Consider the following 17,514-nt stretch of genomic DNA (forward strand, 5'->3'; position numbering starts at 1 on the left):
ATGTTATTTCCTTTATTAAAAATAAATATAAATATATAGATATAGACATATTTTAAATAAAGCTCGTTTAAGAATTATTAAAAGTTTATTATTCTTTTTCCGAGAGAAGGTTTATTTACCATCCTGGTTCCTTTAAGATTTTTATTCTTCGTGATGAATTAAATACGTTACAATAAACAGATTTAACCTTGAATTTTAATGTCAAGGTTGGTTTTGCACAAAATTTTTTTTACAAATATCCACCAATCCGAAGATGTAGAATCTACACAATCCTCTTTACACTTACTTTCTTTACATCCTGTACATTATATAAAAATTGCAAGATATTTACTGCAAACATATATTTTTTTGAGAATTAGTATACACCATGAATAGCCATTTTAAACATATAATAAATATTAAAAATAATCTATGCGAAAATGATAACAAGTGCAAGGTTTGGACAATCCGACAGTTTGAGAGTTGCATTAATGCAAGCAGGCAGTTTGTCGAACATCTTTTATTTATTGTCGAATGATCTTCTATTAGGGTCATTCTGTAAATTGTAAATCGTCTAAACATTCTCTACTCTCACGGAAATAGCAAAGTACAAACATGCAATTTACAGAAATGCTCCTTAAAGTCTTCCACCTATAAAAAAAATTACTATTGCAATATTATAGCCCCCTATGTGCCACACAACTTCTATAGACAGATATTTTCCATATCTCTAAAAGAAACGAACACTCAAGGTGATTAAAGTTATTGCCCCATCCTGTATATAAATATGTTTTATATATTTCTTCCAAATTGTTGTACAGAAAATAGTGCTTAATAGTCGTTACTTGTTCCTTTTTGAGAAATTTCATTTTGCGAAACAACAACAAATCATAAAATATTCATTTGTTTACATTTGCATCTTGAAACGGTAGTACAGAAGTAATTGAACTTTTCCTAGAAAACAAGATTTTTTCATTTAACAAAATACAAAGCTTTCTCCTCTCCTTTGTTATTGAAGTAATTTTCATTCATCAGTAACAACGTTACTAATTCCCTTAGAAGCTCGATCGAATGAATTCAAAGTAGAGTCATGTTTTTTCAAGAGGTTGCGCTCTATTCTTGGAATACTCGGAAATTAATGTAAATTGTAGAGTTTCGCGTATAAAAAGGGGAACGGTATTACGTTTCGTACGACGAAGCGTAAAAATAATTTATGAATTTTTCAAAAGATCGAATAAAAATTCTACACGCTATCTCTAACAGAAGAATATCGAAGACGTCTTAGAAGGACGCAAATGAATATTTGTTGAAAAGAAAACTCTCATAAAACTCTCATTTTGCAAACAAATTTTAAGAAATGATTCTAGAAATTTTTTATAGTAAAATGTACTAAATTACTGTAAGATAAAAGTTTTCATCAAAAGAATTAGTAGATATTTATCGGTAGACCACGGATTTTTATGCATTTATGGGACATTAAAATATGCAAAAATGATTACAGATAACATAACATATAATTACATACAGATTACAGAACAGATTACATATAATATTAAAAAGTTCAAGTATATAAAATACTTGATGTACTCGTTATAATATTTAGAGTTAAATTTTCATTTAGATTCTATTTTTTCTAGTTATGTTAATAAAAATACGAATTTGCATAAACATTTGCGATTTATTTGTCACTAATATGAAGATTGAACTGTTGTTTTGCTAATCAAAATCTCTACATAAAAGAGACATTCAAAAACTTGTTTGTCAATGGGAAAGTGTTGTATCTGATGTATCTGTTGTACATTCTGTTAATTTCTTCTGGCATTAATTATACAAATTAAATCTATTTTACAGTTCGAACTGTTTTTAAGAATTGATAGAATAGTAGTGTGACGCAAGAATAAAATGTATTTTCAAGCTACAATAAGTGGTTCATATTTTCGTAGAATAAACAAGGCGGTATTTAAATCATCTCTTGTCATATACAATAGCAAAATTTCAAAATAATGAAATAGCGAATTTCATAGTTCGAACTATTTTTAAGAATTGATAGAATAGTAATGTGACGCGAGAATAAAATGTATTTTCAAGCTACAATAAATGGTTCATATTTTCGTAGAATAAACAAGGCGCTATTTAAGTCATCTTTTGTCATATACAACAGCAAATACAGAGATAGTGCTGTGTCCGGATATTAATGTGAATAACTTTATATGTTTATTTCCTTCATAAATTTACCATGTAATAGATTTCGTTGTGTGTGCACATTATCGCGCTGCATCTTTCCATATTCGTACTTCGTTTTATACAGTTACATTAGGCTTTACAAACAGTTCTTACAGTTTACCATTTCCCGATACATGAGATTTAGACACTAACTGTACAGAAAATTTAAATTTAGAAATTACATTTTTTAAGAAAAAAGTATACACGAGAACGAGCTTTAATATCTGGTTCATAAAGTAAAAGCTTCATGTTCGGTAACGGGCACAGTTTATATTTTCTTAAATCCTTTATTAGATCAGCTCTATAGGAATCAAACAAGAGATATTGCCAGATTATAGTTTAAATCCTACTTTCCGAAGTTGCAACTGCATTTTATATCACTTATAATTCCAATGTGCGAATGAAACGCAAAAGAATTGTAATGATCTGACTTGCGTCAATTAATTGTGACGCCAAACTCTCGTGAGAGTTTATTTGCGAACCATAGTTTATTATCGTCTTCGAAATAATCTTGGATTTATTCCTTGCCTGTTATGTACCCCTGAGTTTTTATACACTTTTTCGTACTCAAATTACATTTGTACTTAAATGGTTCACGAAAATCAGTAAATGAAATACAAATATAGTTATCAATTTGTTCTATAGTTGTTGTTTTAACCAGGACATCGGTTTTTTCGTTGCTTGGTATTCCCATGTTATGGAATTCAGAAAAATCCTAAACTATCATACATTATTTGCGGATTTTTGCGTAAATTCGTTATATTTTCTCTTAATTTCGTGAATACAAAACTTAGTTGCTATATTTGTATTTGGGGTTAGGTTGGGGTTAGATTTATGGAGACAAAAAAAGGTACTAAGAGAATCAATATAAATTTTAATATTATGATCTGAATTAATGCTTGGAATAGGATGACCTGTGGAGGCAAATAACAGATGCCACTTGTGTATATTACATTAAATTGGATTTATTAGATTAATCTCAGATTATTTTATTCATGTAAGATGATAAATGCAGAAATGACTTCAAACAATAGTTAGAAAATAAAAGATCGTTTGTTTATAAAAAAAGAACTCTGGAATCAAATACGGTGAATATATTCTCGAACGGATCTTTTCTATCAGAAAAGAGAAATAATAATAGTCTTTTATGCATACTTCTAAAAATGAGGACATAGTATATCCGGTAATCTAGCGAATAGCGAAAAAAGAAGAATGGCTTTTCAGTTTGCTGTCCCTGGAGCACGATATTCAATGCCTTCTCATTTTTCTCAATAGCTAATATCACGTCCCGCATACGTTATATATCGAACACTTATTACATTACAGAAATTCATAGATAACAATTTTACGACATGAATTACAGCTTGGAAAATTGCACAATTTTTCATTTAATACACTGTTACTGTGGCATGAAACAAAAAATCACAAGTCGTTTTAATGAAAATTAATAACTAATCTTTAGTCATTTGAATTGATCTTTCGTCCTTTCTCTTAAATATATCTATTTTGTTAATTTCGAAACAAATAGGAAGTAATTTGTAAAAGTTCTCATGATTAATAATTACTCAATAATTATCAGCTGTATGTAAATACCATAATATCAATAAAAATGGTAAAGTGTATCTTTGGCATGTTAAAGGTCATAATGTTTTTTTGATTGATTTATTGTGACATAATTAAAACAATAATAGTTTACATATATATTTAAAGAATTTGTTTTCTTAAAGATAGAACCTTTATAATTTAGCTAAATTAGTTTGATATATCACACATGTATAGTGAATGGTATTGTTAATGTTATAAGATCTTTTATCTAATGTTTCCCTTTTAGATGTTTAACTTTTTATTCATCACCTTCATTACTTTGGTGTGGAACTATTAGAAACAGAGATCTATCATTTTTATACCGACTTCGAAAAAGATCTACAGTGAGATCCGTTATAACGAGACGTGATAAAGTGCACGCGTACCGAGCGAAAATTCAAAGTCGATTTTCTCGAAAACAAAGCCTCAAACGAAAAATTTTTATTCTATATTTTCGACTTCTTTTTTCGCGTAGAATCACCCCCTTTCCGCTTGTACCTCCAGTTACCAACCACCCTGTATAAGTCGGAGATGAGGGGACATCGGGGTCTTTCTTTTGGAATTTTTGGGAAGATCCCCAATATGTTAGTCTAGACTATTTATTATAGCTGTACTTAAATGATAAAACTTAGAAATAGTTGTTATGATTCAATCCTATTATGTTTGCCCGAGATTTGTAACGATGGGCTTGGGCTCGAGGTGACACAACTGGTCGCCGAACGTAGCCACGGCCACGGGATGAACGTTCTTACCTAACAGAGAAGTGCCAATATTGTGGGACACACGTTGTATTAACAATCAAACCCCGGACAGGAGTAATGTCAGCTCTACGCAGGTCTGCCTAGCAACATCGGCTGAAATTTTGTTGATATCCCCGACCAATATGCAACGAACAAACGCGATCGTAAGGAGAGGAAAATTCCCATCAGTCTTTTATTCTTGCGATCACTTTGGAGAGTTTGCACATCGTCTTTAGGTGCAGTATTATACCGAGCGTCACAGCAAACGTTACTTTGTGCTTCAAAATATAATCTACGTTTAACAAAGAGTTACCCCGTTGACCGTGGATTCGTTATTGAACCTAAGAACATTGTCACTAACATCTTGAGTGTTTAATCACCAGGGTTACATGTCAAACTTTGTAAAAATCAATATTTATAGCAGTAAATATAATCTCTATTGTACAACAACGATGGCTAGTCCGAATGAAGATTCATTACACGCCCATAAACCTAACGCCAAACCCGACATATATTTTGAAGTCGATAATATTCTTTTGCCAAGAAATCTTTTACAATTGATACAACATCTGTGAAGTTTACACAGTAAATTTTTTTCCTTGGATCACAAAATTTATGTAATGATCTGTAAAATATCGAGAATTAGAATAAGAATTTCAATAAATATTTTGCATTTTCGAATACTGTTCCGAAGTAAGTTATACAAAATGCATGAAAATAGCCGATAAATTACACCATCAACTGAATTACAAGAATCCAACCAACCAATATCCCACTCGTATTTCACACTTTTCTTTCAATTCTTGCGCGGCGTACAGTCTAAGCATTAATGCCCTATTGTTGCCCATATATCATCGGATTTTTCCTCTGAAAAAAGTGATTTATCTCCGACAATGTATAAGTCCTGTTCAAACTCGAATGAACCAAGCAACAACGCGCAAACTATGGTAACCTTAGAGCGCCTTGCTACAAAAAGTTCTGCATAATATCAAGAGAGAATAGGATAACAATCTCCCTGCCGTAAATTGCGGTCTTTATTCACGTTACAAGCAAATTACGTTGGAGAAGAATTCATAAATTCACTGCTCTCCTAGATCGCGTCTGGTTACGTAGTTATTTGCGCTATGCATATATGTATTCCTGTCCCACCTACGGTCTGTTTTGAATTTTTAAAAAATCCCCATAAGAAACTTTGTAACGCGTGTCCCGTCTGAAATGATTATATGTAGTGCCCTCGCAAAAACAATGTCGAATTTCGGTTTTGAAATAATATGGTGAAAATCGTAGTCGAAGATTTTCGGGATGAAAATGCCTAAGTGATATTCTGCAAGGTGCTTTCGTAGAAAAGGAATCATTTTTTCGATAATACACTATCAATCAAAAGTATCCGAACATTGATACACTTATTTTTGACAAGATATAATCTAATTACAGAACTGCGGATGAAAATTATGTGTTTATACCATTATTTTATTATTATGATAAAATTATGGTAAAAGATTATTAAATATGCAGTAAAATATTAATATTTGCAAAAAATTAACTTGTAATATAACTTTTCAACAAAATTTATAATAAAATATTCTCCAAAAGTATTTTAGCACTAAATTATTAGGTTGGTCAATAAGTTCGTGTGGCAATATCAAATTTTGCGGGGAAGATGGGGATTTTTATAAACATGTGATTTTGACACTGCTCGAAAAATGCGAGAAGATTGTAAATCAAAATGGACAATACAATATTGAATAAAAACATTTCCTTTTATTAAAAAAATCGCTTTTTATTTACATGTGAAAAACTGCATAACCTTTTTGACCGACTAATACATATCTGTTCTCCGAGACAATATAGATCAGATAAAAAAGGTCCTCCTAAGCCCATGAAAAGACTATTGTTAGTTCAAACAGTAATATTTCAGAAATTTGAATAAAAACTATATTCGCAATTTTAATTTACTGTTGAATAATGCTTAAACAAATAATTAAAATTATTAGCCGAGTATATAGCAAGATGATAAATATTAGTTTTAGCCATTTTTTCACTACTTTATACATTTTAATTGTTGCTATAAGTCGGCTACGGTACCTGGCTGCTTATGAGCGCCAGTGTAGCTTTGTAATGGACTGTTCAGAATATTTAGAATGTCTCCGATCAGACGATTTTATTTAATATATTTATATATGATATATTTGATGATATTTGAAAGAAAGATCCTATATATTTCAATGAGAAATAGATACGAAATATTCTTTCACGATAAAAAATTGAATACTTCAGAAGCTTGCAAAAGTTACTTCAAGCAATTTGCTGCTATGAGGGAGAAAGAGATCATTGTTTAATGGTATACTAGTTCTATACATACAGATATAGTAAATTTCATGAAATATCTTCTAAATGCCATTAGCAAATTCCTGAAGTATCCAATGTTTTTGGTGAGAATTTGTAAAGAATGTATTTAATTTAATTGACAAGATTATATCAAGTTATGGTAGTATTGACGTACTCGAATAATTTCTTTCTTCGATTTTCTTGGTTGTTGTCTCTTGGTGTTGGTGTCTTTTTTTAATCTTTGTATGATAAATTTTATTATTTTTATAATTCTCCTACTGGCAGTAAAACCATTATGATTAACGAGCAATTTATGTTACTATTGATTATTTGTTTTTTACTTTCATTGATGTTTATTTTGATTTCTGTTATTCTTATGGTTGATATGATAATTCTAATATGCAGAAACAGTGCTATAATTAAAAAAATTTTAGTGTTATTGCTTAACACTTTAACTGTGGTCATTGGTGACTGCTTGAACTTCTTACAATTGTAAAAATTGAGTGAAAATTCAGTTAGGGCATTTTGAATATAACCGATAAATAGAATATACTTTGAAATAAGAAGCGTCCCATTGAACAATTAAACATTTTTATTAGAACAATAAATTTATTAGATTTATTAGATCAATAAATAAACAATCAGAACAAATCTTGCATTTAACGGCGCACTGTGTTAAAACACTGTGGCATCCTCAGCGAAACATGTGATTTCGACGTGGCAGTCAAAGTGTTAATAATGAATAAATTATGATCGGATAAAATAAATTAAAGCATATATACTTTGACAACATATTAAAGAATTACCGAAATCAGAGGTGGCTCCTTTATTGTGGATTTTTCCTAAATTAAAAGAGACTAAAAATATAAAAGCAAATTTAAAAGATTATGGTGATATTACTTTCTTTGAAGCCTGCAAAGATGCTCCAAATAACTTATTAATATAGAACACTGTTTTCATCACATCAGTCAGTAAAGATATGAATGTTATATATATATATAGTGATTCATAAATAAATTTACACGCAATAGTACTACGAAAGTTGATGATTAGACGGTTTTTATGAAATTTTATAAAGTACAAGTAGTTACAAGTACAGGATATACTGCATTTTGAAATTTGTTTAACGCAATCAATTGACTAAAATTATTTTGAAATAATAATATGACTTCCTGGAAAACTATAATTAAATGAATCAGTTTGAAATAATAATATAACATTCTAAAAGTAATGTTATGGAAATCCCACTTTGCACAAGTAGGGAAAGACTCAAATAAAGCAAATAGTTCCAGAATTTATAAACCAACAATCTACGGAGCACCCATTCGGAAAAGCTAATTATTTCACCAAACTTAATATAAATAACTAAATTTATATTATACTATTTTATTAATAATTGTCATAACTTTAATTATGATTTTTAATTTTCTGAATTCCATAATAAATATGTATTATAAAACTTTACGAATCTATTAATAAATAATTTAATCTATTAATAAATAAAATAGAAGCGAAAAAATAATGATTCTCTGACAATTACAAACTTCATTTATGTTAATGACATTTTTATTGTACGTTGTTACATAAATTTTATTTAAACATATCAGTTAACATTTCCTTTCATATTTTAAAGGAAAATATTTCAGTACTTTATAAAATTTATTCAAGGAAAAATCATTTAAAATATTCATTGCTGTAAACACACTAAGCGCTTATAAAAACTAAGTAAAAAGAACTGTAATTCAAAAATAAAAATGGATGTATCTGTTTAACCAGAAAACAGGTAGTCTACCTCAAAGTAAGATCCGGTTTCGCACTTATCAGGTCTGTAAGTATGAAACCGGAATTTGCATATAGATGGCCCTAGCTGATAATGTAGTTATCACTAAACTGCGTCATTGATGCCAAAAGTCTTTGTTGACATCTCACAAACATTTTCGACTCAGAACAATACAAGTTTCATACAACAGCATAGTTTGTAATAGCGTTGAACATGTCGAATTTTGTGCCTGGAAACTACGATTTGCGGACAGCATTGATTTTCTGTTACCATTTGAAGAAAACTGTTGCAGAATCGCATCGAATGCTTGTCAAAGCTTACGGTGAGCATGCTCTTGGTAGATCACAGTGCTTTGAGTGGTTTAAAAATTTCAGAAGTGGCAATTTTGACGTGAGGAACGAAGAATGTGGAACGTGGAACGTGATCTATTATGAGCTGTTAAAACCTGGCGAAACCATTAATACTGAGCGCTACCGACAACAAATGATCGATTTGAATCAAGCTTTGCGTGAAAAACGACCAGAATATCAAAAAAAGGCAACACAAAGTAATTTTGCTTCATGATAATGCATCATCAGATACAGCAAAACCGGTGAAGGAAACGATTGAAGCGTTCAGTTGGGAAATACTTTCGCACTCGGCTTACTCACCAGACTTGGCTCCGTCCGATTACTATTTATTTACATCGATGGGACACGCACTTTCTGACCAGCACTTCACTTCTTACGAAAATGTACGAAAATGGCTCGATGACTGGTTTGCCTCAAAAGAGCGACAGTTTTTTTGGCGTGGCATCCACCAATTGCCAGACAGGTGGGACAAATGTATAGCTAGCGATGGGCAATACTTCGAATAAAATATTTTTAATCATTTTCATACAACAAACGTGTATTTTCTATACAAAAATTCCGGTTTCATATTTACGTACCTGGTAATGAACGTGTCATATCAAAGAACTATATTTTTTAAGATGAATGTTTATTAAACATACATATGTAGTAACGTCACTAAAATTAATATCCATATCGAGATTTAATAAACTAAATTTTTTAAATTTATTCGTAATTTTAATTTTAATTACTAGAAATTAATATTCATAAAAATTTTAAAATTATTTAGGAAAAGTTACATTAATAAAAAGTATTTGAAATATATACATAGTTTTAGGAATATCATTTCATCTTTATCTGGTGAAATTGAAAATCCAATTTGCTATAAGTGATTAATTGAAATAAGCTGGATAAGAGCAGTTATCGAATTGTAATTTTAATTGCAGGATTTCTACATTATCCAGTCTAGAACTAATTCAGTCAATTTTCATCTTACTATGAGATTACCTGCAATTGTTGGATCAATGTCCACGAGGAATTTAATGACGAACAGAGTAAGTCAAAGAGGGATCAAAGTTATTATCAATTCGATTCCCTCGATAAGTTCTAATCCTTTTATTAAATGCGATAAACACTATAAAATTTTCCATTACATAATTTCCATAACATATTTCAATCATGGATCCAAATATTTCGAAAGGAGTACTGATGGTATAAGAAACAACCTATACATATATATGAGTAAGAACGTGAAGAAAAGTTTTCTAAAATAGACTTGCCCATAAACTCCATTTATATAAAATCATTTTCGTAGAATTCTTTCATAAAATTCATTTTCTAAACAAGCATGTTGTTTCTTTTTTAATAGATGCAGATTTCATATATATTCATTATTGTTAAATCACATCAGGATAAACATTTTGATACAAAAACGATAAACAATTTCAATACAGATATTTTCACAAACTTCGGTTTACAAAATTTGCGTTCTAAATCGAATGCAAGCATATTTTGTAAATAATTACGAACTTCTGATAGATCTGTTCATTACTGTTAAGTCTTATCGATATGAGGCAACGTATATTTTGATACAAACGTAATAGGCAATTTCATTTTATAAAATTCGATTTATCAAGCTTACTTTTTACATGAAATACAAAGATGTTGTTCCACTTTAAAATAATTATAGCCTTCACATAGATTCATTTATCAGCGTGGAGTGTTACCAATAGCAACAAAACATCTTGATATAAACGAATTCAACTTACAAAATTCAATTTCTAAATAAAAGACAAGCATGTTATCTTTGTCTTTTAATAATTATAGACTTCTTATAGATTCCTTGACCATTGTTAAATCTTACAAGTAATAACAAAAATTTCGATATATAGGCAAATTTTATCGTACTATCAATTAATCGGTGGATTCTTGAAAAAACACAGTTCAATAAAAATTTGTCACCAATCGGTGACAGTGATTGGCGCGTACTGTATAGAAAAGCGGCGTGAAAAAGGACGAAGGAGTCGACGTGACGAATGTATTGCTTACCTCTATCCTGTGGAACCATTGGTCACGGGCGTGCCATTGGAATGCCTAACTTCCCACACACCACGTCTATTTCGCGCAGGTAACAGCCGTATATGGCAAGTTGGTTAAACAGAAAGCGATATCACACCCCCGAGAAGCTGGACTCGTTTCGGAATTTTAAGGAATGAACTGATAACCACCGGTCCCTCAACTATCCGTTCATGCCGCGTTTTATATCTCGTCAGCCGTTCATTATACCGTATTGTTCCGGTCGAACAGAATCAGATTTCTCCTCGAATCGACTGCCCTATCAAATGTACATATTTGTTGCCATCTTAGATATTGTGTCCCGTAGAATGTCCAGACGTGAACGCGTTTCGGGACCGGCACCGACTAAACTCCTGCTGACTAGCAACCCGTGAGGACAATCGTGCCCCTGGCTCCTGCGCTTAATATTTCTCGGTCAGAGACGCCAGTCGTTCGCTCTAAGAAATTACAGTTTTACCGATTGTAGATACGTGAGAAAGTGTGAAAGAAAAATCACAGTGGAATCTGTACAAAAATGAAAGTAGATACAAAAGTATCGATTGTTGCAGAGATAGAATTCTGCATTATTGACAGACAAATTTCTATTTTAGTCGAAGTCGATGTGGCAGAGAATGATAAATGTTTTCTCCTGTATCGATGCGTACTTTAAATGTTTATCATCAGATTATTATAATTTTCTACATCTCATTCACGTGTTGGAATTATAAGCGACTGTAGTAACGTCGGAAGGCATCGTCGAAATCATATTAGTCTGGTAATCATCCTCGTTTAATTTCCATACAGTTGATGTAATTTAAAAAAAACATATTCTCATATATGTACGATAGATATGCATATATGTACCGATTTATTAAGCTTTCTAGAATCAGTATTTAGAATCTCATGCACTTCGGAAAATAATAAATTTACAATATAAGAACTTTATGTACAAGTTAATGTAATGTCACATAACTTTTTATAAGGAGATTTAGTAAATAAAAAGCTAAATATTTTCTTAAATTTTTATAATTGTAAGCTGTAATTTCACTATTGCCATTGGGTTTTAAAAATGATTTACATTTTTTGTTGTTGTAATATTCTATTATATGTTGCTGTAACGATTATAAAAAGTAAAATATATATATATAGCAGTTTGATTTATCCGTAATCTTTTGCTTTATATATATATGATTTTATATAACAAAAAATTAGAGTAACAATTTTAATATGCGTTTACAAGTAATTAATATTTTACGTAGTATACGAAATATATTATATGTAATATATTGAGTATAAGAATCCTATGAAATCGGACATAGTTTGTCGAAAACGTTCAAGTCCAGTATATTTAGTATTCAAAGAATTAATAAATTTTTCATTATTTTTTAAATAATAATTTATTAGCTCTACAATAAGGATCCAGATTTTAGTTTAATATCACTACTGACACACATATGTGTTGCTCTGATTCAATTATTCAAGTACCACAACTATGTTCTCTAAAAATTTTTCATTAAAAATTACACTTTTTCTGTTGCCTTCTGTCTAGAAACAGCACCTATTTGTTTCAATTTTAAATTTCAGTCAAAATAATCTTCTTTTATTTCAGTAAAATATAAAACCACACTTTAATGTTTGTAACTTCAAACGCACTTTGAATTTTTCGAAGTAGCTTCTTTCTATTTATATTATTTAATTTTCAACAAATTTACATGTAATTGCATTAAATTGCAATATGTTGTAACACGAAGTCACTGAAAACATGTTTTAACAGTGGCCAAATTGGAAGTGCCGCTTGTATTCGTGCGGATATAAATTACGCTAAATGTATTAATAGTGTGCAAATTAATAGAATGAAATATATAATGTACATTTATATACAGCACTAACTTAAGATACAATCGCTACTATTACTGATGTTATATAATTACAAATAAAATAGACTATATATTAGCAGTATTTTTAATTTTCTGCTGCCTTCGAGAAGGTAATCTAACCGATGTTCCATGTGTATGTCTAAATAAAATACAAATAAAATAGAAATTATTCGATACTTTTTAGCGCTTTTCGAAGTTGTTAATATTTTTTTGGCAAAAGATCTTTTATTTCATATTTTTTAGTGAAACTGTTCAAAAATATCGTACATTTCGATATCTTCAACAATAGCAACCCGTTTTTAGCGACGGAAGGTCGCTAATTATCGTAAGCTGGGCAGTAACACTATACATCATATACTAAATAGAGCTGTAATTGACCTTAGCAGAAGAAAAAATTTTGCAAAGGGAAAAATTTATGTCGCTCTTAGGTGCGTGAGAAATGTATACGGCCTAGCTATATTTCCAACAAACCGCATGACGAGCGAACAACTTGCAGAAATTCAAAGATTAAGATTTCTTTCGTAAAGAAACAGCTGAAGTCTACGACCAATGTGTAACGAAACGACCTAAATATGCTTAAAACTAGACGGGTCAAACGGGCCTGCGTATAAAAACGGACGATGTGGACTTCCAGAAGCAAGCTTGTAAAGAAACTGCCGAATTTCATGGCTACCATGAATTTGTAGAGAAGACACAGATATAATGAAATGAAATCGATGAATAGCAATAGCTCATTTGCATTTAGCATTTTCTCATTTGAGACCGATTGGTGCACTACTCCTAGAAGATGCAAAATGTTTCATCCTGATAGCTCAAGCCAATCCTGAGTAGTCGATGAAAAAGCATAAAAATTGGACCTTTGCAAAAAACATATGGTAACAGGACCAGCAGGAGAACATGTTCTACGAGATGCAAAAGGAGTCATATCGATTGGTCAAGCCATTTCGGAGAAATCGATGAACATACACAGACACAAAAAATACGTGTCCAATTGAGATACCTTTCTCCCTTTCCAAATTTGGTATAAAAACCGTTTCTCAATCGAAGAATTATTTTCGCGTACATAAATACATACATATATATGTAAAACGGGAAAATGACTGATTTTCGCGTGAACTAATCGATAAAAAAAGTAGCGAACGAAGAAGAGAAAAAGAGAGGCACGGAAAGAAAAGAAAACAGGAAGAGAGAAATGAAAAGAAGGATGAAGCTACTGACGAGAAGTTTTCCGTATTCGGTGATTCGACGGTATTTCAAGGGTGGGGATGCGTGGCGGCGGCAATTTCAATGTAATTAGTCCAGCGTGAGCTGATTTAATAGATCTTTAATTACAGTTTCACGGTGCAAAATATTTACGTAATAACGAGCCACCAGTTATAACTGTAGCAAGAACAATATTTGTTGATTTTCGTACGAGTACGGGTCGTCTGTTAAATTGGACAGTCGTAAGAGGAGTAGACGAGAGCACACACAGAGAAACGAAACCCTCGTCCTGGTACAATTCATAATTCATAGCTTGTTATAGCTTGCGAACGAACGAAGTATCCGGCTAGGAAAGAGTTTCGGGCGCCAGATACCCCTCAGACCCTTATGCATATTGATATTCTTTCTCCGCAGAAGGCAAGGCTAGATACGCTTTTTGAGTTAGTTAAACGTCTTCTTGCGAAAAAATATTTGCGTGCCAGCTCTTCGTTTACTATCATTACGCGCTTTACAGGTGTTTAGAACCAGTTCAAAAACAAAATGCTCACATGTTTGTCTCAATACATCTCTGATTTCCTTCCCACGCTTAAAATATTTTTTTAACTTCATTCGTCTGACTTCCGCCTTCGTAATCATTCGCGAGTCTCGCCTGCTGTTTTCAAGTTTGAATTACTGTTGACGATATGAAATGGATAGTAGACGACTAATTTGTATCCTGATGATCTTTAGAAGGACCCTTCTTGTTTAAATGTTGAATTGAATTAAACCACTCCAGTATTGCTTATTTGCAAGCTGTTAATAACACATATCGCCGTTTATACAAATGTGATAAACTGTTAGTAGGTGCGTTTACTATGCTCAAGAGTCTGTGAACGTTTGCTTATTCTTTTAGAATGTAATTTTCTATGTAGTATTCTATAAATTCTATAATATATCATTAAAATTGTTTCTAAAGTTAATACGTGGAATAGAAATAATCAAATGTTGTGAAACAATTTTGTTATTTAAGAATTGCGTCATTCTCAGCTCGTTTAGTTGTCAAACTCTATATAAGTTAGAAAATGTTCTTGCATACTCTTCGATCTAAATTGATAAAGAAATTATTGTGATTTATTTCAGCGATCATATTTAGGAGAAATATTATTTTAATTTTATTTAATTTTAATATGCTATTGATAAAGATTTAAATAAACAATTTAAAGTTCATACAGGGTGTATTCTCTAAAATTAATCACCATTTTCCTGGCATTTCCTATTTCTGGTATAACCTTTCGAAGAAATATTGTGAACAAATGTTAATTGTCATATTTGGATATTAGAAACGTGCAAAAAAATACCTTTTTTCAACAAAAAATCAAGGTTGTCTTGGCTTTCTTAAATGGCATTATTTGTATTTGGACTTCACAGCACTATAGTTGACGTCAAGACAAATTTAACGACCTACAATTTAGGGGCAAAATTAAAAATTACCAGCTACATGTTATCACATATATAACCGTATATATACGAATATAAAATAATAACGGGGTCATTCTACAAGATTAATTCGTGATTAAAGATCAGTAGACATTTTAATTTATGTATGTCCAAAACATATTTTAATATTAAAATTAGCAATTCATTTATTTTTGTCATTGTTTAATCTCTGCACGTCCTTCATTCGTTTTTTTTTTTATTTGATTCCCTTATAAATTATGAATAAAAAATTATGCATTTCTATCGCCTTTAGAGTAGTTATACTGAGTAGGATAATAAGATTTTTTGGTTGTTGCATATTTATTTAAAACGAATATCAAAATAAAATAAAAATTAGTCGAATCTTGTTATTCACTATAGTTAGTAATTAATTATAATATACTATGCTTTAATATAATGTATTACTAAAGTATTATAATAAATTATAATTATTCAATATAACCACCGTACAATTTTATTTTTTATGTCTAAATTATAAGTTTAAAATCTTGATTATTATGCATAAATGACATCAAATATTTAAATAGATTATTTATTACTAAATTAATGATTCAAATAACAATGATTGCAGATGACTATGAAATTTTCTTCTTAAAGATGAGATGTAAGACCAATACACATAAAGTATGACAATCATGAAGACTGATATTTACATATACATATAATAAATTTTTCTTGAAATTGAATTTCTAATTAAATGTGAACCATCTGTACTTTTTATTGCTATTTAATCAATAATGTTGTTAATGTTAATCAATAATACCATCTTCAAAACATACATTTTTAAAATCACTTAGTTGAAACAAACGAAAATGAAATAGAATTAACCGTTCTTTATTACTGAAAATTGAATTTCCCGAATATGTTACATTATAGAATATCAATCACGCTCAGAATTAAGCGAAGAATTTTAAAAGTCTCTCTATATAAATGAAACATAGACTACATATAGGATTCAAATTTTCCAAGCAAAACATTCTGCTGTTTAAAAGAAAAAGGTAACCGATAGCGTGTTTATTATGATTTTTATAAATTTTCCTTTATTAAACGTTACATTTTTTTAAAATGAGAATTCATTAAAATTTTGCTTATTCGTTTTCTCTTTCAAATTGTACGAAATTCTAATTAATGCGTACAGTGCAAATGTTAAAAATAAATTTTCAATCTGTATACTCTATGTGTAATCTACCTTTTTACAATACATTCGTGATTTAAATAACGAATCTAATTAAAAAATATTTTTGAGAAAGGGGACAGCTTTTAACTTTGTAGTTTGGTACATTGAAATTTTTTATCATGCGAGAAGTTAATTGATTGATGCATTTCATACTTCGTCAATTTAGACAGTTCAACAGTTTAAACATTAAATCTTATCTTCGTTAATAAAACCCGACATAATATTATCTGCTTATTACAACAATCCTAGAATTCTATTGTATGGAAACTATTATTTCTACTTTCAAGCACATATTTAGTTCGATTGAAACGTTTTAAATACAGTATACATCTGAAATCCAGGTCGACATATCCTTTTATAACAGTTATACACTTCCTTTTGTAAATATCAGGTGCTAGGATATCTCAAAGCTTTCGTATACAACGTAATAATTTATGCAGATTATTTGAGAAACGATTTAAAGTGATTGGAATTTTATATTTACGTAAGATAATAATCGAAAACATAGAAATAAATTATAAAAAAGGTATATATTTATGAAAATTTATTTATTCGTAAAAATTGTAGAAAATTAATGAGCTAATAGTATGTTGGCTTATGTAATTTCTTGATCTAAACTTTATTTAAAAAATTCGGACTGAATTAAATAAAATATTTCAAGAAATCTGGCTATAGTCTAAATCCAACTTACGAAATCATTTAATTCAAATAATAATAAATACAATAGGAAAATTAAGAATATAAATGCCAACACTATTTGAAG

At 30.2% G+C, this 17,514-nt stretch overlaps 1 protein-coding gene and 1 long non-coding RNA gene across 4 annotated transcripts in view; one reads left to right on the forward strand and one right to left on the reverse strand.

Annotated features, from left to right (window-relative positions):
* Nucleotides 1–4,589, forward strand: part of LOC126918242 (uncharacterized) — a 487,823-nt gene extending 483,234 nt beyond the window's left edge. The window contains exon 3 of the long non-coding RNA XR_007711281.1: nt 4,162–4,589. This is a non-coding gene — a long non-coding RNA (uncharacterized LOC126918242). The remainder of the gene's footprint in view (nt 1–4,161) is intronic.
* LOC126918005 (uncharacterized) overlaps nt 1–11,399 on the reverse strand; it is a 327,710-nt gene extending 316,311 nt beyond the window's left edge. For all 3 annotated transcript variants that reach the window (XM_050725546.1, XM_050725536.1, XM_050725518.1), the window contains exon 1: nt 11,013–11,399. In XM_050725546.1, coding sequence (XP_050581503.1) covers nt 11,013–11,031 — 19 coding nt within the window. In that variant the 5' untranslated portion in view covers nt 11,032–11,399. The remainder of the gene's footprint in view (nt 1–11,012) is intronic.
* Between the last annotated feature and the right edge of the window lie 6,115 nt (nt 11,400–17,514).

The sequence above is a fragment of the Bombus affinis genome, chromosome 1 (genome assembly GCF_024516045.1).
Source record: "Bombus affinis isolate iyBomAffi1 chromosome 1, iyBomAffi1.2, whole genome shotgun sequence".
Taxonomy (NCBI): domain Eukaryota; kingdom Metazoa; phylum Arthropoda; class Insecta; order Hymenoptera; family Apidae; genus Bombus; species Bombus affinis.